At 50.6% G+C, this 25,925-nt stretch overlaps 2 protein-coding genes across 2 annotated transcripts in view; both read right to left on the reverse strand.

Annotated features, from left to right (window-relative positions):
* Positions 1-338: 338 nt before the first annotated feature.
* On the reverse strand, positions 339-14,910 carry LOC108384474 (laminin subunit beta-3-like). The gene is given in 19 exon segments (XM_073228273.1): positions 339-435; positions 437-486; positions 2,769-2,914; positions 2,917-2,932; positions 3,681-3,857; positions 4,258-4,367; positions 4,370-4,398; positions 4,784-4,991; positions 8,205-8,349; positions 8,674-8,865; positions 9,143-9,399; positions 9,462-9,595; positions 9,989-10,237; positions 10,829-11,231; positions 12,018-12,129; positions 12,515-12,711; positions 13,062-13,208; positions 14,451-14,639; positions 14,901-14,910. Coding segments are annotated over 19 exon segments (2,868 nt in total).
* A 164-nt stretch (positions 14,911-15,074) lies between these two features.
* LOC118967661 (extended synaptotagmin-2-like) overlaps positions 15,075-25,925 on the reverse strand; it is a 52,630-nt gene continuing 41,779 nt past the window's right edge. Inside the window, 10 exon segments of the mRNA XM_073228274.1 lie at positions 15,075-15,147; positions 15,460-15,501; positions 16,829-16,877; positions 16,880-16,927; positions 16,930-16,958; positions 18,231-18,314; positions 19,507-19,581; positions 19,583-19,751; positions 19,754-19,889; positions 21,160-21,309. Of these exon segments, the coding sequence (XP_073084375.1) occupies positions 15,075-15,147; positions 15,460-15,501; positions 16,829-16,877; positions 16,880-16,927; positions 16,930-16,958; positions 18,231-18,314; positions 19,507-19,581; positions 19,583-19,751; positions 19,754-19,889; positions 21,160-21,309 (855 nt within the window).

A 25,925-nucleotide genomic window follows, 5' to 3' on the forward strand; every position in this document is an offset into this window, starting at 1 on the left:
TTTCCACAGATGTTTATTGGGCTTTTCACTTGTATATCATTTTATGTTAAGAGTTTGTGTGGATCCAGGATTCAGCCTCAGTGGAGGATGAAGGGCAAGCACACTACTGCCCAGCTAAGCTACCCCCACATGACACGGCCCGCCTCCACCATCTGGGTCCCATCAGCTCAGGCTCAGATGCAGCCCAGAATGATCTCAATAGGTGCACACCAGGGGTTGGCCAGGCTGTGCTTTGGGCTGCATATAAGTCTCCTGGAGCTGGAAAGTATTCCAACCCAGCCTGTCCCCCAAAAGCACAGGCGGCTGGTGAGTGGGGCCAGGGGCTGGGAGCTGGAGCATCACTTGCAGGTGGCATAGTAGAGCACATGCCTGTTGATGTGGTTGCAAACCTTCTCCACATATTTCTCCAGCCCCAACAGGTCTGCTGAGCGAAGTGGCCTGGCTCCCCTGACACAGCTCCAACTCCACATCTGAGGATAGGTGGAACTGCAGGGTGGAGGAGCTGCTAGTGAGGAACTCACAGACCCCCGACCATTTCCTCTCTTCCCATCCACCTAGAGGCAGCCCCTGCAGGAGAAATCACCTCCAGTGCTGTTTGGCCTCTCAGGCAATTCTCCCCTCAGTGTACCACCCCCTGAGTATGCAGGGAGGATGTGAAGTACTCTGAAGTGAACTAGCCCGGTCCATCTCTCCTGTCAGGCTGGGTGGGGGTCTCCTCTGTTGTATTCATGAGAGCTCCCAGCCTCAGCCCTAACGTTTCCAGGAATAAGCAGGGAGTGCACTGCCTCCCAGGGCTCCACCTTCAGGCAGCTCTAGTTGTTAGGAAAGTCTTCTCATTAAGTCAGAATCTGAGCACTCCTTGCTTCCACCCAGTTGTCAAGGTCTGTCTCCTAAGGGTTTGGGAACATATTTGCTCTCTCTTCCAGGTGGCAATCCTTCAAATGCCTGAGGCTGCATCTTCTCCAGGTTAAGCCTCCCTAGTTCCTTCAGCCAGTCTTTGTCTGATATAATTATCGAGGCCTTCCCTACCTCCACACCCTGGTCATCCTCCCTGGATATGTCCAGGTTTGTCAGTGTCCCTCCTGAGGATGTAGCAGCCACCACAGAACACCACCCCACAGGTGGGATCCTATCAGCCAAGTATAACTGGGTTGTTACTGGGTTGGCATTATTAAGCCAGCCAGCACCCCTATGGACCTATGGGTGAATAAAATATTGAAATTTAACAGCTGCTCTCCTACTCCCTGGTCCCCACTCCCACAAGTCCCTCTGCGAGATCTTTCCGATCATCCTGCAATTAAGGATAAATCCCTACAAGCAGGTAAATGCCTGTCCCAATGCTACAACCTGAGCCTTTTCTGGTTGGCAGGCACATGACACAAATAGTTAATAAATATTTTTAATATCATCCCTGAGCCATTTCTCCCCTTATTTTGGTGGCTGCTTTTTGTATCTTTTTGCTCTTTTGGCAGCAGCAAGGTACTGCTGACCCACAGCACTACTGAGCCAAGCATCTGGAGTCTTTTTCAGGGGAGTAACAACTCATATTTGCTTATCACTTACCAGTAATGACATATTTTCAGCTACATTAGGCACTGAGAAGCTAGGCCTCAACTGAGGTGTACCTGTAGGGTTAAGCCCAAACGAAGCCAGAGTGGGAGATATTTCTCCTTATGTACTTTCATCCTGTATTTTGAATATATCCTTTCGGTTCTTCTGACACTGCCATAGAATACTGATTCTGTTACCTATTGTATCATCTGTCATCCACAGTTTGATAAGCAAATTCTCTATCTTCCTCTTAACACTCACAAACATGAGGAGGGCACATGCTGACCCAGCCCCGAGGCCCCTCCCCCTCGGTCTGCACCCCTCGCTTCACCCTTCAGGTCTGGCTGACCACAGCCTCGTGTCTTCTCTCTGCCAGCTCACCAGGCCAGCCTTCTCTGTGCTGTCCACCTGGCTGGTCAAATGGATCTTTTGTCTGTTTTATTCTAAAATCCAGAGAAATTCTGTTCCTTGCATTCACTGGGCACACTTGTGCAGAGACCCAACTATCATGTCTTTAGAAATTAAATGTGGATGCCAGAAATGCCTACTGTCCTTCCTGAGGAAGCACAGAACCCTTTGGTGATGGCCACGTTCATTATGCATCTGCCAGGGTGAAGACCCTGTTGCCTCCAGGGCAGAGTCTGCCCTCCTCCCCCAGATGTGGAGGCGGTCCCCTGGGCCCGCCACAGTGACCCCACACTGCTTCGCCCCCACCTGTTCTGTCCCCCCCAGCCCTCCTCTCCTGTGGGTTGCGCCTGCCCCTGCCCTCCACATGCCTTGTTCCTTCCTACCCACCTCGTCTTGACGCCCCTCCTCTTCCTCACAGCCTCACCCAGGCCTGTGCATCCTGCCAGGCCCACATCAAACCTTATCTCGTCTCAGCTTCGCCTGTTCGCTGACATTATTCATCACCTGAACCCCTAGAGGTCTTGTTATTTAGGTTTCTATCACAGACCCCTCGTTAAATACAGCTTAATGCCTCTTGTGGACAATAAGAACAATGTCTGCCTCTGGAATGCAAGCCGCAGGGCAGGGCAAATCTCCCGCACATCTCTGCCTTCCCCCAGCCCCATCACTATGCCTCCTCCTCACCAGGTGCTCAGCAAATCCCGACTTGTCTCACCCCCTCAGCACTGCGAGCTCCAGCAGGAGGGGGCCACAGAAGACCTGGGCTGGGCTCAGCCTTCAGGAGTGCCCAGGAGACTGAGCCCCTGCACCATCCCCTCATGTTTCATCCTGTCCATCATCTCCGTGGTCTCCCCAAACAGTTCCTCTGCCTCCGTCTTGATACTCAGGATCCGGCTGCCCTGCTCACCCAGCATGGGGCTCTGCCCCAACTGGTCCTTCAATTCTGCATATTTTTTTTTATTCTTTCAAATCCCTGAAAATTATAGGACAGTCTCTGTGTTGCTATCATCACCATCCAAAGCCCTCAAAACCTTCGTGGAAGCACGAGGTATTACCCAAATCCACCCGCAGGTCAACTGCCTCCTTATATTCTGCATGGGTTGGTTTTGCTTATAAAAACCCCTAGGCCACAAACTGTAACTTAAGCTCCTGTATTTCCCTCCCTCCATCTGCGCCTCCTGTCCTTTCACACCTCACTTGCAGCACAGTGCCAGGCACAGTTGTCCCTGAATTGTATATGTGGCAGCCTGGCCACTGTGCTGGGACCACAACTGCCAAAGTTCCTGGCAAACTGCTAAAAATGCTGGAGACATCGGGAATGGCACCTTGGTCTTCCCTCTGATGTAACTCTAACACCAATGGGCCCGGGTCAAGACAGTGATGCAGCGAGTGTCTGTCTGGGCTAGGTAGCCACGAGAGGGGACAGGCTTTGGCCTGGGTGTCAAGAGACCCATGGGCCTGACAAAGTTACCACTTCATCTGTAAAAGGAGTGGGATTGGACTAGATAATTTCCAACATGCTTGAATGTGCTGCCCCAAAGCAACCAGAGGTAGTTGCGGATTTGGCCACATTTGGGTGAATCCTGAAGCCCCACGCAGTTATTTTGGAACAGCTGTTGCTCTAGTTGCCTTTGAGCCCATGGTCTTATAAAGTGTACAAAGTCTGCTCCTGCTCAGGCCCCCACGCTGTGCTTCCAGGACTGCCTCTGCCCTCTCTGTACCTCCTGGGAACTCAGTGCCTGCTGGCTGGCGCCCTCTGTGAGCTGCTGGGCCTGGGCTGCTTGCACTCGTTGCTGCCCTGCCTGGCTCCAGAGCGCCTCCGTCCAAGCTCGGAAGTCACCTAGCTGCTCCTTCATGCTGGTCACCAGTCTTTCTGCTGGCCCCAGGACCTGCTGAACCTTTGTGGAAAGAGGGGGGCTGGGGGTTTGTGGTGGGTCTCATAAGCAGTAGCTGTCATCCTTTTCTCCAGTGCATCAGGCAGCCAAAACTCTCTCCAACCAGGTCATTGCTATTGCCCCTTCCCTATCCCCTCTGTCCCCTCGCATCCAGGCCTCCTCCTTCCCCAGAAGCTGAGCTGACCCCCACCCTACTGCAGCTCAGCCCCTGCCCCTGCCTTCTGCACCCAGCCCTGAGACCAGAAAAACAAAAGCTCAAAGCCAGTCCCAATGCTTATAAACTTTCTTCTTTAGGGTCCCAGTTCAGGTGCCATCCAAGTCGCTTTCTGGCATTTTCTATGCCTTGGGCCTGAATCTGTCTGTTCATTCCCAAACATGGGGGACAGAAGCCATAAAGCCTCACCTCGGCAACCCTGTCCTGCATAAGCTGAAGGGAACGGCGGGTGCCCTGCGTGGTGTCCTGGGCCTCCTGCAGTGCCACGGTGCCCTGCTGCAGGTTCCCCACCACCTCCCCACCTGGCCCTCCACTGCCTGGGGTCGGCTCCTGGAGCCACAGAGCAGGAGAGAGAGGAGAGAGAAGGAGTGAATAACAAATGGATAGTTGGGTGGCTCAATTCACTCACCAGGCTAGAATATCCTTCCCAGCAGAGACGACAAAAGGAATATTAACTCAGTGGCATTTTCATCCCAGGACCCCACCTAGCAGACACAACAAATGTGTTAAGTCTGAGACGCCCTTTGGGCCTGGTTTCCAATATGGAAGACAGGACTGTGTGATGTTTCACCTGGACACTGTGTGAGCCCCCTTTATGTCCCCCAGCCCTCAGTAACCGCCGACCTGCAGAGGCTTCTCTCCCATCAAGCAGAGGAGTTGGGGAGCAAAACACAGGCCCAATCCTGAGCACAGAGTTCAGGGCCCAGGGCCATACCTGGCCTTCTCAGCCTCATCCTGGAGCCTGCAAGCCCGGGTGATGTCCTGCTTGGTCTGGGACAGCACCAGGCCCACGTTGGGGAGCCTGGCTGCAATGGCCTGGATCCCACTCATCATCTTCAGGACTGTGGCAGAGTCTGCGGGCAGTCACAGGGCCAGCACAGCCTCGCTGACCTCCTGGATGGTGGATGTGTCTGTGTCAGGGTCTGGAAGATAGCAGCCCATTAGACTGGGGAAGCCCAGCCACCTCCCCAAAGGTCAGGGGCCTCTCCAGGCCGAGCAGCACCCACAGGAAGCTCAGTCCCTGCCCTGGCTGCTCCATCCCAGGCACACTCAGGTACCCATTCCCGGAAAATTTTGGGGAACACTGGAGGAGAGGAGCATCAGCACAGCTAACTCAGTTTCTGATGCCATGGGAGCTGTAGGTGGGGGAGAGGAGGTGATGCCAGGCAGCTGGTACCAAACAACACCTGGAGCACAAACATAATCAGCCCTGAGCTGGGGAGAGCCATCAGGAACTGGAATTGCTTCCTTGGCTGTAAGACCCCTTCCATGGGCCCCTCCTCAGGCCAGAGTGGTCATTTTTGCAAAGGTATATAAAGATTCTCAGGTCTCTGCTCAAATACTACCTTCTCATAGAGGCTGGCCCTGGCCAACCGATCTAGAATCGCAACCTCCACCCTAGGCCATCCCTCCTCTCCTCTGCTTTATCTTTCCCCCTAGCATGTATCACTTCCCACATGCCAAATGCTTTACTCATTGTGGGTAAAGTGAAGGTTCCTGTGGCCAGGATTCTCACCTGGTCCTGGTTGGCTAGCTCACTACACATGTGTGGGCAATGCATCATTACTGGCTCTATATAAAACAGCCCTGCCAGGGCTCTGTGCGACATTGTGGCATGGCTGCAAGGCTGCAGGCAGAGCTGTGCAGGCAGAGAGGCCCAGAGGCAGAGACTGGTTTGCTGCGTGCAGACTCGCTCTGAGTGGATGAGATTTTAGTCATCGACCTGCCACTGTGGAAATAAAGTTGGGTATAACCCTTTCACCCCAGGAACGTTCTACTGTCATTTCTTTGGTCACATTGAATCCACAGTGAACCCATTGGCAAGACACTCATTTTTCTGGTGTTTTGTCTGTTACCCGACCAGGACAAAGCTCCATGATGGCAGGACCTGGGTTTCATCCACGACTCTATCCCCAGGCCCTAGCACAGCGTCTGACTCTAAGAGGCACTCTGTATTTGTAGACTAAATGAATGATTGAAAGGTCTCCAGACCCAGGCCCCTTTTACTATCCAAGCAATCTGGGACAGGTCAAATGGCTTCTCTGGGCTCAGTTTCCTGGTCTATGAAATGGCAATAATAGTTCTCAACCTGAAAGGATTAAATGAAACAATGAATTCACAAAAATTTTACCACTCAGTTCTGGGTGAGACTAAGGCCAGAAGTACAGAGATAGCATCCTCTCTGCTATTTCACCCTGTTCCCTTCTGTAGATTCTACTGGTATTGACCTGGGGGCACCCACCCACCTCAAAGGTTTCCCCTGGACTCAACTTCCTGTGAAGAATCTTACTTGCAATCAGACAGTTTCCTCACTGGCTACCTACACAGGCCCCAGCCCCAGTGTCCTCCTTGCTAGATGGAAGGACATTCCTGGAAGGCAGAAGCCATGCCTCATTCATTTCTGTGTCCCTTCAGAGCCAGATTCGCAAACTGCAGGGGCCCAAACCATGATTATGGCTGAGTACATGAAGTTGGCTTATCCCCAGCTGCAGATTTGCACAAGGACCTCCTCCTAGAGATAATCGACCTCTCATCTAATGCAGAGCCCTACACCCAGAACAAGGCTTACCATGCCCCTTCCCCAGAAAGCCTCCCACAGTGAACACACTCTACCTAGCTTGGGCCCTCCCTTTATTCTGTGTCACTTCGGCTGTGCCCGCAGGCATGGTCTCAGTTACACTCATTTTAATGTGCATCGAGTCTCAGGGTGGGCTTAGCAGACATCCACTGCTCCAACTGGCTAAGATTGAAAATCAGATTATATTTGGTCCCTGCCCCATGGAACTCGAACCTGATGGGACAGACAGGCACATGACCAGGGAAACATGACACTGAATAGGATGCTAGGATGGCCACATGGGTCGGGCACTGCCTCCCTGCATCCCCACGGAATTCCCACCCTGACCCCATCCCCACCCCCAATTCTGGGGCTCTCTGGGATGCTGACCCCAGCGTGGCTTTAGGCAAGCCTTTAGGCAAGCCCTGGGACTTAAGCAGACCCTGCCCGTCTCTGACCTGCCATCCACTCATGAGGGGGCTTTGGCCTGTCTGGAGCAAGAGCATCACTACAGTAGCAAGAAAGCCACTGTTGTTAGACTAATCCCTCAGCTCACATGAGCTGGGTGGGCTGCCAGCCAAGCAGATTTCCTGGCAGGGTTGAGAAATCTAATAATATCAACTTATATTCCTGATGCACCTTTGATTTTTCAAAACACATTTTACATCAGTTACTAGATCCTCAGAATAGATGTGTGAAATACTCGCATCCTAGTTTGCAGAGGCAACAGATGAGGCAAAGAGAGCAGCGACTTGCCCAAAGTCACACAGGTTTCCTCTGTCCTGTCCAGGGATCTTTCCATTCCCCAGGGTGGCAAGAGAAGGGATCTGATTCACTTATTCTTTCCACCAATGCTGGGTGCTTTTCTGAGTCTGTCCTCACCCTGGGTGCAGGTGACAGTGAACAAGACAGATGGCCATCCCTCCCCTTTTAGAGTGTAGAGTCTAGTTCAGAGACAAACAGCACATGTGTAGACGGGTGAATTCAACAACCATGGGCTGGAAGCAGTTCAAAGAAGGTCAGACAGCAAAGGGGAAAGGATGGGAGGGGAGGGGAGGTCAGGCCAGGGCTTTCCAGGGAGATATTACTTAAACTGAGGCCTCAAGCACAAGAACCAGCAGCCTTGGAAAGAACATTCCAGGCAGAGAGCAAATAAATGTCTCCAATGCAGGCAAGGTCCTGGCCTATTCAAAGGTGGTCAGCGAGCAATGATGGGAAGAAGTAGTTTACACCTTGGAGGTGAGCAGAGGCCATGTGAGGAGCTGGGGTGCATTCCCAGAATGAGGGGGAGCCAGGGGATGGTTTTGAGCACGAGTGGGATGTGATCTCCCTTACATACTTCCCCAAGATATGTCAGGCTCTTCTGCTGAGAACCAACTGCAAGGGAGCAGGAGGAAAGACAGGAGAACCACGAGAGGGCATGGCTGCCATCCAGGCAAACGGTGGGGGCCTGGCCCAGGTGGCACAGAGGCCAGGGAAGGAGGCAACTGGCTGATGAACAGATCATGGACAGGGAATGGGAGGACCAGGGACAGGCAGGCCAGGCATGAGCTGAAGGGCACGTGGAGGCCAGGCTCACTGGAGAGGAAGTCCCGGACCTGCTGGATGAGGTACCTCATGCGTCTCAGGTCTTCCTCCATCTGTGAGTGGCTGATGCTCAACTGGGTCTCCAGTTGCTGACCATCAGACTGCACCTGCAGGGCAGCTTCCTCGGCAGCCCTGGTCTGCAGACACACTTGAAAGGTCAGGAGTGGGTGTGGCCCCAGGAGCACATCTCACCTGCCCCCAAGGATTCTGGGGAACCTGCTCCCCAGTACCTACCTGGAAAACATTTGTAACTAATTTGGTTTGCCCCCCAGAAGAAATGATGTGGAATCAGGTTTAAAAAGCCCAAAACATTGGCCCCAAACTCTCTCACTTGCTGTGGGGCCTCAGATAAGTCACCTAATAACTCAGACTTTGGTCTGCTGCCTGTACAATGGGACTGACTTGCCCAGGAGTCTCTATCCCCTCTGCTGTAGTGCCCACCAAACCTTGGCAGCACCTACCATCTGCCTGGTCTGCTGGAGCTGGACATTGAAGCCCTGCAGCTGCTTGGCCACCTGCCCTGCAACCTGGAAGGACCCACCTGCCCTGGCACCTATGCAGTGGGAGCCACAGGCTGTGATGTTTTCTTGGGGACACAGCTCTCCAGGGCACCCTTCTGGGGTGCAGGCTGCCAGCTGGGAGCCCCCACAGAGCTGTGGAAAGAGGGGGATATCAGAGAGGGTATCGAAGGCTCCTCAACAACCACCCATCCCACACTCAGGGGACAAAGAACCAGAATTCTCCATGGCAACCAGGCACCAGAAACTTGTTTCCTTGGCAACTGCCAAGCACGAGTGAGGAGCCAAAGAACTGGATGGGTTGGGGGTAGGGTGCCTTCAAATTTCCCTAGTGGGGAACATGTAGCAGCAGTTGATGTGTGACAAGCTGGGCCAGGGGCTCCAGGCAGTGGCAATCCATGCCAGGAGTCACCTTGTTGACGGTGGGGGTCAGATTAGGCAGGGAAGCCATCTCCAGCTGCAGGGCCTCGAGCTGGGGGCCCATAGCTCCTGCTCCTCCACCGGCCTGTGTCGCCTGCCCCTCTGCCTCCCTCCGACTGCCCCTGAGCTGGAGCAGCAGGCGGGAGCTATTGGAGACCTGCTGGGCTGCCTGCAGTGACCGCTGGTAGGCCGCAGTCAGTATCTGGAAGGCCCCTGCGGCAAGAGGACGGGAATTGGGCCACCATGAGCCTGGCGGCAGGGGAATGGAGAAAGAGGAGGTGCGGCATAGATGGCGGCAGTAGGCCTCCTGCCGATTTCTTCCAACTGCTTCCTCTTGCTCTGATACATAACGCGGACATGATTGAAGCTTCTACCCACACTGGCCAGGTCTTCCAGGAGGGACAAGATCTCCTCTAGGGTCAGATCGGGCTGCAGGCCCTGGAGACTCCACGTGGGATGGGAGACAAGCTTTCATTAGAAGAAAGGAGAGGGTTCTCCCCCCAGAACCAGCCATGCCCTTGGAGGAACTGAGTCAGGAGAAAGGACTTCAGCCAAGGCAACAGAATGCAGAGCCCTCCAGTCGGACAGAGTTGTGTAGCACAAAGGCTGGGAGGGCTGGCAGGACCTCCCTCCATCTGCAGGGTTTGGGGGCATCTATAAAGACCCCTCCTTCCTTGAGATGTGTGATCTGGACACTCCGATTCTCCTCCACGCCCCCACAGCTGGCTTCCTCAAGGAGCCCACCCTGACGCCCTCCTCTTGGCTGGCTGCACACTGCCTTCAGCCACACACCACCTGATGAACTGGATCCTGGGCAGGGAGAAGGAGGACTACCCACCAGGCTCCCAGGTCTCCCTTCTGCAGGCCCCACTCCCCACTGAGCTCCCAGAGCTGCTGCCCACTGCTCATCCCCACTGGAACGGGTGTCAGCATGCACCCGCCCTGGTCCATGACCCCTGAGCTTTTGTTCTCCCTCTGAATCCCTTCTGCAGCCTGACCAACCACCAGCACCCTCCACAGCCTCACATTCTCCTCCTCCAGGCCTCGCTCAGGCATGGACATCCTTTCAAAGACCATCCTTCCACACCTGCATTTCCAGCCTACCAACTACCTATGGACTCACTGCTCAACTTTGAGACTTAGGTCAATCACAGTCCTGGATGGATCTGGGCTTCAATACTCAGCAAGGGCTCAGGGAATACAAAGTAATTATAGAAGCTTCCAGAACCAAATCTCATGAACCAGATGGCTCTGCCAGTAGGACGGGGGCTGTGCGGGACTGCTCCCAATCCAAAGGCAAATGCAAGTTATTTTTAGAGCTCCTGCCTCTCAGATGCCCTCCACCAGGGTGACTAATGCAGAGCTGACTCTCCTACAGGCAATGCTGGGGACTTGAAAGAATGCCGGGCTTGGGCTCCTGCCTGGCCTCTGAGGCCCTGCTCTGCCCCTCAGTGGCCATGTGGCTCTGTCACAGCACCCATCTGTGCCTTTTTCCTCATCTGCAAAATGAAAGTCATAACACCAGCACAGCAACCTCACAGGACTTGCAATTGTTGAAAGAACAAGCAATGCTTTTTAACTGTAAAGGGCTGAACCAATGGGAGCAAGGACAAGTGTGCCCCTTATGTGCACCCATGTGGCTTAATTCTTCTAACTGCATGGCACAGAAAGGAACTACCCAATGGAGAAGATGGCATTGGACAACTGGGCCACCTCCTGCTCCGGGACTGCAGCGCTGCCAAGGATTGCTTGGATCTGCTCAATCTTGCTCTTTGCATCCACGATCTGGGAGGCCAGGCTGCGGTCGTCCAGGGCTGGCCCAGGACACAGGCCAGTGCTGGCATTGCAGAGACTACTGAGATGTTTGGCCTACTCCTGGAGGGCAGTATCATAGGTCTGGAAGCAAGGATGGCAGGCCACGCACGCTGGGTAGCGGTTGCAGAAGCCTCGCTGACACTTGTCACAGTGAGGTCCAGTCAAGCCCGGGCGGCAGAGGCAGTGACCCAAGCCCTTATCACAGCCTGTGCCTTGTGTTTCCCAGAAGTCACAGTCAGGGTGGTGAGGGAGAATGATGGTCAGGGCTGGGTCAGGGAGATAGCGCAGCTGGTGGGAGAGCCCGAAGTGGAGGCCTGACCTCCAGCTCCTTCTACCACACTTAGAATAATGGACTGTCAAGGCTGGAATAAAATCACAGTAATGACAGCAGAGAAGGCAAGCCTTTGCTCAGTACCCACTCTGCACTGGGCTGTTCTGTGCCTCATGTTCATACCCACATAACCTCATTTGACTTTCGCAACCACACCGTGATAGTCAGCCACCCTTCTTTTCCCATTTTTATAGAAGAGGATCTGAGGCACAGAGAACTTAAGTACAATGTGCCTTCCAGAAACTGAGGCCTAAAGAGGGGAGCATCTCACCCCTGTCACCAGGGAGGTGGAGGCTGAGTGAGACCAGACCCAGGTCTGCTGGCTCCACACCCCAAGCTCTTGTCACCACTTGTCAATCTGACTCTGAGGAAAGTACACCTTTCCCCCTGAGGACTCACTTTCTCCATCTATGAAGAAGGAAGAAACATCCTTCTCCCACTACTGGGCCCTAGAGGTGGCTTCTGGGAAATGCTTTCTCAAGGATGTAGGCAGCAAAGCAGCCCTCCTGTCATGAAGACACAGGCGGGCTAATCAGCCAGCCCTAGGGTTGGGGCCCAGCCAACTGGCAGGGGTAGTAAGTGGAGCATGTGCCACATCAGGTGGCAGGGTGTGCACCCCTGTGCCATAGAGAAGTCCTCCCATAACACAGCCCCATAAGCCCCCTGCCCCGAGCTCATCCCACAGCCTCAGCACCCACTCCCTGACCCAGTGGACACCCACCTCAGCACCCAGTAGCTGCATCTCCATAAGTCCTGTCTGGACACTGACAGATGGCCACAGCACTGCATGTCAGGCCATGAAACCCTTCCAGGCAGGGGCACTGCCCTGTGAACTGTGGGGGCCAGCACCATGAGGGAGCCCCCTGGAAGCCCCGGCCTGGCCTGGGTATGGGGGAAGTGGCCCAGGTCCCTGGTCAGCAGACAGAGCCCAGGATTCACCAGCTGCCTGTGAGCCGGTGTGCCCCCAAAATAAGGGCTTCCATCAGAGGCAGGCTCTGAAGTCAAAGGCCCTAATGACCCTGCAGAAGATGTGATGAATATGGCATTGCAGAAGGCCCTGAGCCAAAGAGGAAGGGAGACTGGGTGGCCTTCCAAAAGGGCAATGAGGACAGCAGCAGCCCAGCCCGACTTTGGGGAGGCCCAGGGCCGCGTTCAGGGGAGATGGAGGCTGATGGGTGCAATCCTCCCCCGCTGAGGGGCCCATGGGAACACCCCCACCTCACACCTGGTTGGGCTGAGGGCATTCTGTGGGTCGCAGGCACACGGCTCGCAGCCTCGGCTGCTGGCCAGCTCCCAGTGGTGGGGAGCACACTGGTCACATTTGGGGCCCACCATGTGGGGCAGACACAAGCAGTACCCACTCTCCTCATCACATGGCATGTTCTGCCTGGACCCCAGGATGCTGCAATCACAGTCTGTAGGAGGGAGGGCTACTGAACTCTCAGCAGACAACCAAAACTCACCCCTAGAGGACAAACATGAGGGCGGGGGCCCAGCCTGGGAAAGGAATCAGGCAGCGTCGTTCCTTCCAGATAACCTGTGACTCACAGGACCACCATGCTTTCCCACCAGGGCCCACCCTGGCAGCTTAGCCACCCACCTTCCTCCACCGGCTTGCTATCCTGCCTTCAAGCTCAGGCCGGTGCTGTCACCTGCTGGAATCCAGTGGCACAGCATGTGGCATCCCAGAAACCAGGGCAAGTCTTGAGCCTGGTAGCCCCAAGGGCCATTCCCAGGCCGGGCCATGCTGGGTCCCCCTACTCACGGTGGCAGCCCTTTGGGTTGGCATGGGTGAGCCCCGTAAAGCCCGGCTTGCATAGGTCACAGCGCTCCTGCTCCTTGCACATGTGCTGCCCAGTCACTGGATCACAAGGAGCTCCAAGCACGGCCCCATCTGGATCACACTCACAGGCTGAGAGAAATGGCCACCACAGTCGGAATAAAGAAGGAAAGCAGGGAGTTACAAGGAGATTGAAGGAAGCCAGACTGCCTGGTTCAAATCCTTAATCCACCACTTACTGTCTTATAACCTGACAACTTTAGTCAAGGTTCTTAACCGCTCCATGTCTGTTTTCTCATCAATAAAATGGGGTTAGTTATACCATCCTCACAGACTTCTGCAAGGAAGAAATGAGTAAATGTAAAGCAGGTGGAGCAGGACTTAAGAACACATGTTAAGTCCGATAGAAGTTTCTGTTGTCATTATTTACTGAACAACCACCAGGTGCCACACAGCTGAGCACTGTCCCATGTTGCCTTATGCAATCCTCATGAGAACGCTGCAAGGTGAGAAAAATTACCCTCTTGTACCAGTGAGGAAACTAAGGCCCAGAGATGTTAAGGCATGTACTCAAGGTCACACATCTAATCAATGCCAGAAACTGAAGTCAAACTCAAGTCTTTCTCCCCCTTTCCATAAACAAGTCATATCAACAGGAAATGAAGCCTGTTGATGAAGCCCTCTCACACCCACACACCCAGATTTTTTTCATGCTTAAATGCAGATTCTTCCTTCACTTCGGTCTTTCCTGATTTAAAAAAAAAAAACAGCCTAAATCTGATTGCTTCAGTTCACGTTGTTCTCTCCCATACAACCCACTGGCCCTGGTGGACTTGTGAGGTCACCCCTGAGTGTTACATCCACATATTCATTCAATAAATATTCCTGCAGCATCGACTATTTGCCTGTGGTTGTGCTAGGGCTTGAGGATATAAGACATAATCCCTACTACAGAGGCATTCTCAGTGTTGGAAGAAAGAAAAATACGGAGCAAACCACATCAAATGGTAAAGGCAATGGCATATGTATACATAAACTACTTCCCCCATTTTCTCATGCATGTACAGTTTAAGTAACCAAACTGTGTGTGTGCTTCCTTACAGAAAAAACTGTATCATGTATTTACTATTTTCTCTCCTTTGTGAAAAATAAGGGCTACACAATGAATGATTTACTGATTGATTAATGGTCCAGCGAGGTTGGGTTGTTTGATTAGAAGTGCACAGCCAAGTTTTAAAAATGGCCCAAAGTCCTGACACGCAGCCAAGCTTTCCTAAGTGCTCTAATGTACCCAAGAACATTGCTCTGCCATGTCCAGAGTGGATGGGGAGCAATGGGCAGAGGAAACGCTGGGTCCCCAGGGCCGTGACTCATGGATACAGGTCTCCTGAATGGGAACACCAAGACGCCAGTTCCGGAAGTAGTGCAGCTGACACCGCTCACAGTTCCTGCCCTCAGTGTGGTCCCGGCAGTTGTTACACACACCTCCATGTGCACCCTGGCTGGCAGCAAACACAGCTGGGTCAAACTGACACGTCTCTGAGTGCTCGTCGCAGTCACACCCTGAAAAAGGAGATTGCCAGGGCTGGTGGTAGACCAGCACCACTGCCACTCACAATGGTCCACACGGACTCAGGGGCATCTCCTGCAACTCTGCAAGATGCTCAGGTCTGGAAAATGAGGAGGCTGGGTGATTTATTTAAGGTTGTATGGACAGTAAGAAAGAGTGTAGAGCAAGAACTTGGGCCTCCTGGCTCCCGGTGTGGGGGCTATCCCAGGCATAATGTCCCTGTTGTCCCCCATTTCAGTGGGGTTCGTCCCAACTGTCCCCCATTGCCACCACGGGTCTCCTGCTAGGTCACTGCCTCTCTCTGGGTGGGGGACCCACACCTGTGCAGAGGAAAGCCCTGACTCCAGGGGCCCATCTGAAACAGGAACCAGACATGTCCTACACAGGATAAGATGTACTTGGGTAAGTGTAGGAGCTGATGAAGGTTTTCAAAATACTTTGCCAAGAAGCCCTTTGTCTTGGGACAGGAAGCCGCCACTGTTCTTCACTGCAGATTTTAATAAATGTATTCATCCCACTATATATTTTAATGTTGACCTTACAGTGTTTTTAGCAGTACAATTAACAAACTAAGGAAAGAATTCAAATTTATACTAAATTACAGTAAGAGAGTATACCAAACATTTTGATGTTTTATATCTATCTTTTAAAAAGCAGGCATTTGCTTTGTGCCAGTCACTCTGGTAAGCACTTTACGTTCATTCAGTTTTCACATAATACAATTGTTTTTCTTTTATGGTGGAGGAAATCAAGGCTGAGAGGTTAACTAATTCTTCTAAGGTCATAAACAATTACATAATGAAAAAGCTTTGTGTCCTCCTCTGCACTTCTGGGAAGGAGACACTGAAATTGAAGCTGAAAACCAATGCAGGGACCTTCCTAAATTTCTCCACTATTTTGATGTACTTCATTGCAAGTAAAAAATGACATTTCTGCCTACAAGATCATTGCAAATGTTTGTTTTTCATTATAAAATCAAATTCTGATAGATGTCTGGATCTGGCATTTCATGAAGAATCAAAAGCAAAGGTCAAAAAGTAAGAGAAGACCTGGCACCCTGAGTATGTGAAGGGCACCACTGCCCAAAGCCCCCTCTCAGATCAGGAGTGTCCCCTCTCGTCACAGTGAGTAGTAACACACGGACAGCAGGGGTGACGTAGGCCACAAGCTTCTTCCCTCGGTCAGGCCTAAGACTACAGGAGTTACTCCACAGCCAGAGTGGGTGGACTAAGGGCCATGTGAGCAGCTGCTGGGAGGGGGACGGGCGGCAACACAATTCCAATGGCTGAGGCCAGAGGCCACAGACCCAGCACTGAGGACCAGAGTGCCTGAGCCAGCCGATCCTGAGACCTCGCAGGGATGTGGCTGGGATGTGGCCAGCCCCCCACAGAGCTCCAGCAGCTGGAGACCCAGATCTGCATGCGGGGTCCCCACATCCTTAACACGCAGCTTGGGAAAGCACCAGCCATGCAGAGCAGGCCTGCACCAGGACTCAGCATGTGCCCATCAGTTTCTGACCTTGGTTTAAACAGTTACACGTGTGAAAATGCAACAAACGACTAGCATCTTCAAAGATGAGGTGTAAAGTGAACTAACAGACATTAACAGCACTGACTTTGTTGTTTCCATAAATACTGTGCTTTAAGCTGAAGCACCATCACGGGCAATACCAGGTTGCACAGATGGAGAATCTTCGCGTGGGGCAGCCGAGGCTGACAGCCTCTGTTATCAGACTGCCTGTGAGACCTCGGATGCTTCAAGCAGCAATGCCAGTCTTTTCACTGCTTTTCTCAGTTGTTTAGGAATTAGTTTTTCACAAGAATGTCCATCCTAGGATGTTGTTTTTTCAACTGTTATTTAAAAATACTTTAAAATTATCAGTTTTGATTTCTGTCTCAGTGAAAAGCAATGGATCTGTGCCTAAAGGGAAGGTTCTGGACTTTGGCCATGCTCTTGGCTTAATAGAGACCCTCCCTGTCCATAGTTTACACCTGGGACTTACATTTACAGGTCTACAGGAAGTTTCAAATAGTTAGTTATGTTAACAAGTTCACAGCTGCTGATTCTTTCACTTGCACTTGTCAACAGTGTGTGTGTTTAAACATTTGAGTCATTCAAAGGCATTGCCAGGCTGTTCCTGGTGTGTTATTCGGCATCTACCCCGGCTGAGTACACACCTTACCTCTGATCAAACATGGGGTTCAATGTTTTCTTTGACACGTGTGTTTTCTCCTTCCTGACCTCCTCTTGTCTGGTAACAAATACATGTGGACATAGGGTCAGAGCCATCTTCCAAGAAGGCAATAAGATTCCTTGTAACATAAACCGGAGAACACTAGACATTAGAACCCAGGCAGATAGCTCCGTCACACTCGGGTCCCCAGCTCTGCTTTGTTTTCATCTGCATGCTGAGCACAAGGAGTGACACTTGCCTCTGCCTGCTGCCCCTTCTCCTTCAGCATCTTTGCTGCAGGGGCATCTGCCTTCATGTCTTGAGCCTGGAGTTTGGGGGATATTCTGACACCTTGTTCTGCTTCCAACACAGAAACTACCACTTCCCACAGAACTCATACTGTCTTCTCCTGATGAGGCAATGAGGTCAGCCTTATGGCCAAATAAAGCCACCTCCCAGGCCCCAGGGCAGCCGTGCAGCATGCTGCTTACAGGACTGCTGAGTGGCACTCAGTCTTTCTCTGTGCCTGCTTGGTGCTGATGCCAGTCTCTGTCCTTCGACCCCTGAACCCTTCATAGATGCGGACCCAGGCTGCTGTTCTGGGGCAAAAACAGTCCAGTGTTGAATTACACGCACCCACTTAAGGCCATTCACCTGGTCACCACCTGGGTCAGGTTGGGGTATAGAACCAGTACCCTCTGGGTGAGCCATGTCCTGTACCACCCACAGCCCTCAAACAGCAAGCTCACAGAAGGTGCACAACAAATAGGGCTGAACTGAACTCCACATTTACATAACCAGTTAAGTGTAGCTAATTTTATTTTCCTATATTTCCACAGATTTTTCTAAGATCCAAATATTCATATTATTTATTTATATCAACAAGTTACACAAAAGGAAAAAACCCAGTCACCTCCAACCATCACCAGCCATCACACAAACTGAAGCATAACACAAATAAAACCCCTGTGCAAGTTAGGACAGACCGGTCCCAACCGTGGGGAGAAGGGACAGGTGTGCCGGAGGGGCCAATGTCCCCTGGCATCCTCTTTGTGAAAAGACTATGGAAATGCCTGTCATGATCCCATAAACTATTCTGGAGCTGTAAATTGACATAAACCTACTCCTGTAAATTTAATCCCCAGAAGACACCTCAATAAAAGAAAACTGTGTTCACTACTATTATGTGTAACACAGACATTCTAAGCACCATGCAAGGAATGCTGTGTAGACCACAGCACAGCACTACAAATAGGACATGCTTAGGAGACATTAGAACAAAAGCAAGTGAAACACTGAATACAGAGTTACAGGACAATTTGCTTTGTTCTTCAAAGTTGAAACAAGCCCATGTGCTGGTGACACCAGAGCATCTCACGCCCACCCCCACCTGCACCACATGCCCTCTCACCTGCAGGAGAGCACGACCACCACCAGCTTGTACCTCTATGAGCTGTGCCGCACGGTCAGCTGGATCTGTCCCAGTGTTGTCCCACTGGGAAAGCAAGCACAAGGTCACCGCCATCTCCTCCATCCAAGTGGGCTGAGGTGCACCCACACAGTAAGAAGACCATGCTCTCTCGATTAGACAGGAAGGGCTCAGAGCACCTGTGGGCTGGGTCAAACCTGGGCACCAGCTGAGTTCATAGTTCAATTGAGGATTAAACATAATGTAATTATTCAAAGCTGGCAGCCTTTGCTGTTAGGACCCAAAGTAAAAACGAGGTCTCCTGATTATAAACATCTTCCATGGTTTTTATGAACTGACCCACAGCTGCCCTCTGTCACAGCCCCACGCGAGTGCCTCTGTTTCTCACTGACAGGCCATCTGCCAAGATCCATACTCCCCACTTGGATTCTCTCACGGCTGAAGTGCAGACCCGCAGGATGGCCCACAACCACTCCAGCCTGTGCTCCCCAGGGTCACCTCGGCCACTTTCCAAGCTGAGCTCCTGAGGAAAAGCGGTTTCTTTGAAATTCTATTTCCTTCTACAGCAAGAGTGGAAGGAACTGGTTCCTTTTCTCCAGAACAGTGGACATGAAAGAGTACCGAGGGGAAGAGTGTGCTAAGTCTGGGTCACAGAGGCCCCACAGACCAGCGCTCTGTGGTTGCCAGGAACACACACACCCCACCCTGGCTGCACATCACACTCAACACACCTCTTAGAACAACAAATAGTAACAGTGCCTCAAAGGGCAACCGTGTTCCTTCCTTCCGCTGAGAGGAAAAGGCTAGTCTGAGGCTGACAACTGCCAAGTGCTTTTCTTTCTTATCAGAGAACACCTATGAGCTGTGGGGCTTAAACAAGAATGAGCACAGACATCCAAGATAGGCAGATGCTCCCAGGCAGCTAGAATGGGTGTTGATCAAGCACAGACAAGCAGGGCCTATTCTTATACAGCAAACAGGTGCCACCCTGGGATCATGATTCAGCAAGTTGACTCCAGGCTCTGCCTTCCTGGTCTAAGGACAGGCACCAGGGCTCCTCCCAGTCATGGAACCTACTGCCCCTTCACTTTCTCATCCTTAAATGAGCCAAAAATGAGGACCAAAAAAATGGCAGGTTTATCGAAGTCAGAAAGTCAAGACTCCAGTTATTCTAGCTGACCTGAGAGGTGCTCCCTGTATGGTATGTGCCACCCCCACCCCCCACCAGGCACAACAAGGGCAAAGGGCATCTAGTTACTTTTCTAGCAGCCGCAGCTGCTGCCGAAGCTCCTGAGTGCTGATGGACAGTGACACGTCCGAAGCGATGCTTGGGTGGGCTCCTTGATGAGGATGGGTTGGGGGATCAGGCAGCACTGGCCTGCAGGCTGGAGCAGCTTCTGGCCAGGTCACTTGGCTCTGGAGGGCTGGCCTCCACAGACGGGGTGCTCTCCTCCTCGCCAGGCTTACCATCACTCCCACTGTCTGGCACAGGTGGGAGGGTCCACCATCTGCAGTGTGGGGTGACGCAGATATCTGAGCCCTGGTGGGCATTTTCCTCCCATCCCTGGAGACAGAGGGTTGCTTTACTCGAGCTGAGTGCTGGTGTTCTGGAGACCTTTCTTGCTTTTCAAGGTGGAGCACCTAGAGTTGGAAATAAACACAAAATTAAAACCGCTGACACTGGTAATGATCTGATATTTGACCTGCTTTAGATATATTCATTTGAAAATATGTCTTTAAAACACAAAACATTAAAAATGATCTATTCTATGTGTTCAGCTATTCTGTTATTAAGGCAACACCACATTACAGAGGGTTTAGAAGAGGAAAGTTAAAGTAACCAAAACATCGCTTCTGTGAGGTAAATGTTATTTCTGTGTATTTCTCTCCAGCCTCTTCTGTTCACCTGCCTTTCTGCACCATTTTGAGCAATGTCACAGCTGGCAAAGCCTGAGTCCCATGCCCTGTGCAGGTGGCCAGCCTCACTCTGCACGGTGGTCTCTGCCAGCACTCCTCAGGGAGATGATGGGGGCAAGCGCCCCTCTGCCCAGCGAGGCCACCCCACTGCCTGCCTGAGCTCCTGGACACCCCACCCTCTGCCCAGCAAGGCCACCCCCACTACCCCACCTGCCCGAGCTCCTGGACCCCCCACCACACTTGCTTTCACTGCCTCCTTCCAATGTGCACAAAGTTCCCCTGAGCAGTCTGCTCTCCAGGGCTTGTGATGGCTTGTGATTTTTTCCTGCTTTTACAAATAAAGTGGCATGAATGTCTTTACGTGCATAGTCTCCCTACATTCCATATTTCTACCAAAAGCCAGATTTCCAGGGATAGGATCAACCAGTCCAAGGGGCTGCAGAACAGTCCCTTCTGCAGAGGCTGTGCTGGGGCCGGGCACTGGACTTCACCTTCCACAGAGTTTATTTTTTTTGGAAAGTCAGTTAATTTTAATTTGCTTTTTTACGTTAGTCAGTTTTAGCATTTCCCTGCATGTTTCTTCGGGTACTTACAAGAATTACCATCTACTTTGGACAAAATTTTTTTCTGTAATTTCTACCATTTTGTAGTTTCATTAAATTCCCTGAATGGCCTTTGACAATTTAACCTGGGCCAGGGGACTTAAAAGCATGGCTGGCTGGACTCCTGTGCAAGCATAAAGAGTAGTTCTGGGGCCGCGCAAGCCATCTCGAAATACCCGCTTTGTGGGAAGTCTTGAATCTGCTCTCGCCCTCTCCTGAGAGCCTACAGAACCAGTCTGTGCCTTTCCCAAACATGAGGCTTCCTGCTGGCCCTGGGCCCCCACCCGACCACCACTCCCACGCCCTGCACCGCCCACACTGGGAGCACAGCCAGAGAGCATAGCCCAGGTGGCCCCTCCCACTCCTGTAAATCCTGCTCAAGACGCCCGCACCCAGAGGGCGACCTTCATCTTCAGGGTCCTGTTGGGGCCAGAGTTACTGAGCTGGAACCGCTGGCTCGGGGTCATGCCCTCGCTGGCCAGCAGCTGGCTGAGAGGGATCTTCAGGTTCCCAAGGCAACACTGGTGCTGCTCATCTCTGACCTGCACACATGGCAGACCATGCTTAGCACTGAGGATTAGGGCAGAAAACACAGAAAGGCCTGGGTACAGCATTTAAGAAGCAATTCAGTCACCTCCTCCTAAGCAGGTTGCCTAAGGGATTCTTCTGAAACACAAAACACCATAACAAGTGGGTTATGATGTATCTGTCATTTCCTCAATACACGAGAACAAGAACCCAGAGAACACCTTGTGTGATGAATCTGAGGGAGTCCTGAGCCGAGGGGCAACAGCGCACACACCTGAGGATGACAAATGTCCCTGGCCCTGTGGGGACAGTGACCACTCACATGTGCAGTGAGGATTCAAGTTTCGACTAGTGATGGCCTGTCTGTGGAGAAAAAATATTTATACTGAAAATGTACCTGGTTGATTTGAAAATTTACAACATCTAATCTAAATGCATGGCAATTTGTCTTCTGAATAATGCACACCAGCATTACCTCTGTTAATAGGAATCACCCCATTGGACTGTAGTAACACATATTTCAACTGCATAGGGGAGGAGCCCTGGAGGGTTCATGGGCTGCACAGAAATGGTGAGAGAAGTGAACCACACATGAAACCTCAAGGCCTGCTTGCTAATCTAAGCTGCAATCATGAAAGCATTTAAATGATGTGACAGTGTTTACAGAACTCAATTTTAAAAATTCAAGATCCAGTAACCAGATATTTTAACAGAGCAAGTTATGAAGGAAAAAGTAGCTAGACAGACATATTTTGTATTAAACAGAATGTAAAAATATAACAACAACAAAAACAAACAAATAGAATAATGGAACAGGCTGGGCATGTCCATCTGACCAGCACCATCAAGGAGAGTGACAACTGCCTAGCAGGACACCCCTCAGACCTCAGGGTCAAGCTAAATAGAAAACAGAGGACCTCTGACCTCTCAAGGACTGAATGTTGAAATACAGGCCATGCCAAGAGGAAAGTATGGGAACTGGAATTGTTCAGATGCTCAGAACTGGGATGAATGCACTTGGAACGGCACTTCTGTTAAACTAAAGTGGGGTGAGAGAGGTGGCAGGGAGCCTGCCACTGAGAGCAGAAGGTACACCTCCAAGAAGCTCCCCTAATTCTGCCTAAGGAGGTGACTTATACATATTGTATTTTAAAACATGCAGAGGACTTCTGTTCTGGCTATGACCAAGTTACAGGAAATGAATTTTATCATCCTACATTAGCTTAAAAACACCCAGCAGACATGAGATGAGAGGTCTCCGACTGGGTAGCAAAGGGAACTGGACACAGGATGCAGGAGCAAGTGGGGGAGCTCCACCACTGGTATGGCACTGGCTGAGAGGTCACGCTATGGCCAGTACTAGGGCCCCAGACAGAGGCCAGTGGTCCCCCAGTGTGGAGGAGCCCCACAGAGAGCACCAAAGGCCCTGGCGAGTGTCTGCAGCTGCTCAGATGTGTGCAGGAACAGATTGCTCAAGGCCAGGGAAGGTGCTCCAGGAGGAGTAAGGACAAGTCCCAGGGCACAAAGGACAGCAGGAAGTATCCTTTCCAAACAGAGGGCAGAATTTTCTTAACACTCAGAGCATCAGACTAGTGAGGCCACGGGCTGCAGGACTAGCTGTCGGGCCTGCCCAGTGAAGCTTAGCTCAGGCCTCATAAGGCACAGAATGTATCCAAGTAACTCAACTGCTAATAAGAACAAATCTCCAAAACACACAGGAATACAAAAATCCTAATACTCTGGAATGTAAAATTACAATGAAAAATTATCAGGCAACCAAAGAAACAGGACTGTGTGACTCCTAATGAGGGTAAAACTCACATGCAGAAGCAGATCCAGCAGTTACACAGATGACAGAACTGGTGAGAGGGTGCTAAAAGCTGTCAGACACACGAGCACACATGAGCGTGTGGGGGAAAGACTCGGGAGAATGATCCAGATCCTACTTCTGAGATGAAAGATCACATTATGGGGTTGGTAGCATGTTAGACACGTAAAGAGGGGAAAATGTGAGGAAGCAGGGGCCAAAAGTTTCCCAAACTTAACAACAGCAGACTTCTCATCAGAAACAATGCAAGATGGAAGAAAGTGGAAGAAAAAAAGCCGTTAGCCAAAAATTTTGTATCTTGTGAAAATATGTTTCAAAAATGAAGGTGAAAGAGACTTTTTCAGACATACAAAAGCTGAAAGAATTCAGAACAGACCCACAGGAATTGATAAAGACCTACAGGCAAGGGAAAATCACATGATGAGGAACTTGGGATCCATGCCACGGAGGGAAGAACACTGCAAAGGGCCAATGTGTGGCAAAATTGGAAAGACTGCTTTGTTTTTTCTAAGCTCTTTAAAAACAACTGCCTGCTTAAAACAAAAATAACAAAATGTGTTGTAGGGTTAAACACACATGCACAAGTAAAACAGGACCACAGCACAAAGTGTGGAAGAGAGGAAATGGCAGAAGTAAGTCACAGAAGGTTCTAGTACTCTCTGAGACCTGGCTTACTACTTAAGGTAAAAATGACTACCATAAACTCTAGAGCAACCCCTAAGAAAAATAAAAACAAAACAGGGAGGTATAGTGAATAAGGCAAAAGAGGTGATAAAATGAATTATAGAAGTGCTCAATTCACCCAAGAGACATCAGCATTAAAAAAGAGAAAAATAGAATAAAGAATAAATGGGACAAATAACACACTGGCAGATTTGCCACCACCCATCAACAATAACAGCACATGGAAACGAACTAGATGCCAAAATGCAAAGTAAGAGACTGCCAGATTAGATGAACAAGCAAGACTTAACTGTATGCTGTCTGTAAGGACCTAGTTTAATTCTAAAGTTACAAATAGTTGAAAACAATAGGATGGGAAAAATAAGCTGTGCTAACTCCAATTACAAGAAAGGTCATTAATATATTAATTAATGTATATATTAACATCAGAGTTGATCACAGAGCTGAGAGTATACTGACAAGGGACTTTTACATGATGAAGGGAACGGCTCATTGGTGGGCAAGCAGAACAGCCCTAGGGGTTTATGTGCCTAGTAACAGAGGCCAAAGTACATGAAACAAGAACTGAGGCCTGAGAGGAAGAAACAGACAGATTCAGTCTTAAAGCTAAAGCCTTAGACACCACACTCTCAGTGACTGATGTAACAAGGAGACAGAAAACGGTGAGGACACAGAGACTTGAGCAGCAGGGTCAAGCCATCTTGGCCTCAATGGCATTCGTGGAACGCAATGCCCACCCAGGAGCAGCAGGCTTCCCCGGACACATGGAGCGTGCACCGAGAGGCCCTCCTCTGGGCGACCAGCCTCCAGGCTTAACATTCAAGTCATACAAAGGATGTAATCTGACCACTGTGGAGTTCAGATAGAATGAACAATAGGAAGAAAAATCCCCAAACACCTGGAAACTAACAGATCTTTAGTAACCCACGAGTCAAAGAAAGAAACTAAGAGGGGAATCATTAAGTATTTTGAGAAGAATGAAAAAGCAGCTACAGGGAATCAGCACGTATGGGATGTGGCCACCACAGCTCTCAAGACCCCGTCAGCCAGATGCCCAGCTCGTCAGAGAAGGACTCACATCCAGCCTCCACCTTCAAAAACCAGGAAAACAGAAGTAAATGGAACCCAAAGTGAGCAGAAGAACGGAGATAATGACGATCAGAGGAGAAATCGGTGAGGAAGCAAACAGAGAAGGACAATGACAATCAATGAAACTAGAAGCTGGTTCTTAAGAAAATAAAATTGTTAAACCTCTCACCAGTTATACCTCTTGCCAGACTGGTCAGGAAAAGAAGAGGCCATACTCCCTCAGAAGCAAGAGAGGAGGTCTCTACCTTTCCATGATGCTAAGGAGTACCACGGATGGTGCATGTCAAGGAATGCAGTAATGTAGATAAACTGCCTGAAAGACATAAATACCAAAAATCATCAAGAAGAACAGATGGCCTGGATAGATCAGTACCTACTTATGGCATTTAATTTGTATTTAAATACCTTCTTAAAAAGAAACCACAGCAGGCCCAGAAGGCTTTGCTGGTGAATTCCCCAGAGAAGCATGTGAGCAAAACCCACCCAGTTCCACACAAACTCTCCTAGACAATGAAGGGGACACTCCCCACTCATCCCAGGAGGCTTGCACTGCCTGGTATATAAACCAGGAGAAGGGACTACAAGCAAACAAATTACAGATCAAGTACCCTTTATGGCTAAAATGCAAAAATTCTTGACAAAATTTTAGCAAATTAAATTGAACACATAAAAAGGTAGTACGTCATGACTAAGTCCGGGTTCTCTCCAAATAAATGTTTGCTTGCTAAGTTTTGTCATGTTAAGTCTTGAAAACCAAATGAAGTTTGCAAGGTGTAACATCTGAGAATAGACAATGTATTTCACCATAATTATAAACTTAAAAAGAAAAACCATATCATTATCTCAATAGTTGAAGAAGCCTTCTGAGAAAATCAACATCCATTCATGACCAAAGCGATCATCAAACTAGCACTTGGAGCAGAAGAAAAGTTCTCAAGAATCAGCTTCATGGTGAAACACGAGTGAAACATCAGAGTCAAAGGCCAGGGGCTTGGGTAGGTGGCAATGGAGTACAAGTCATCAGACTCC

The sequence above is a fragment of the Manis javanica genome, chromosome Y (assembly GCF_040802235.1).
Source record: "Manis javanica isolate MJ-LG chromosome Y, MJ_LKY, whole genome shotgun sequence".
NCBI lineage: Eukaryota > Metazoa > Chordata > Mammalia > Pholidota > Manidae > Manis > Manis javanica.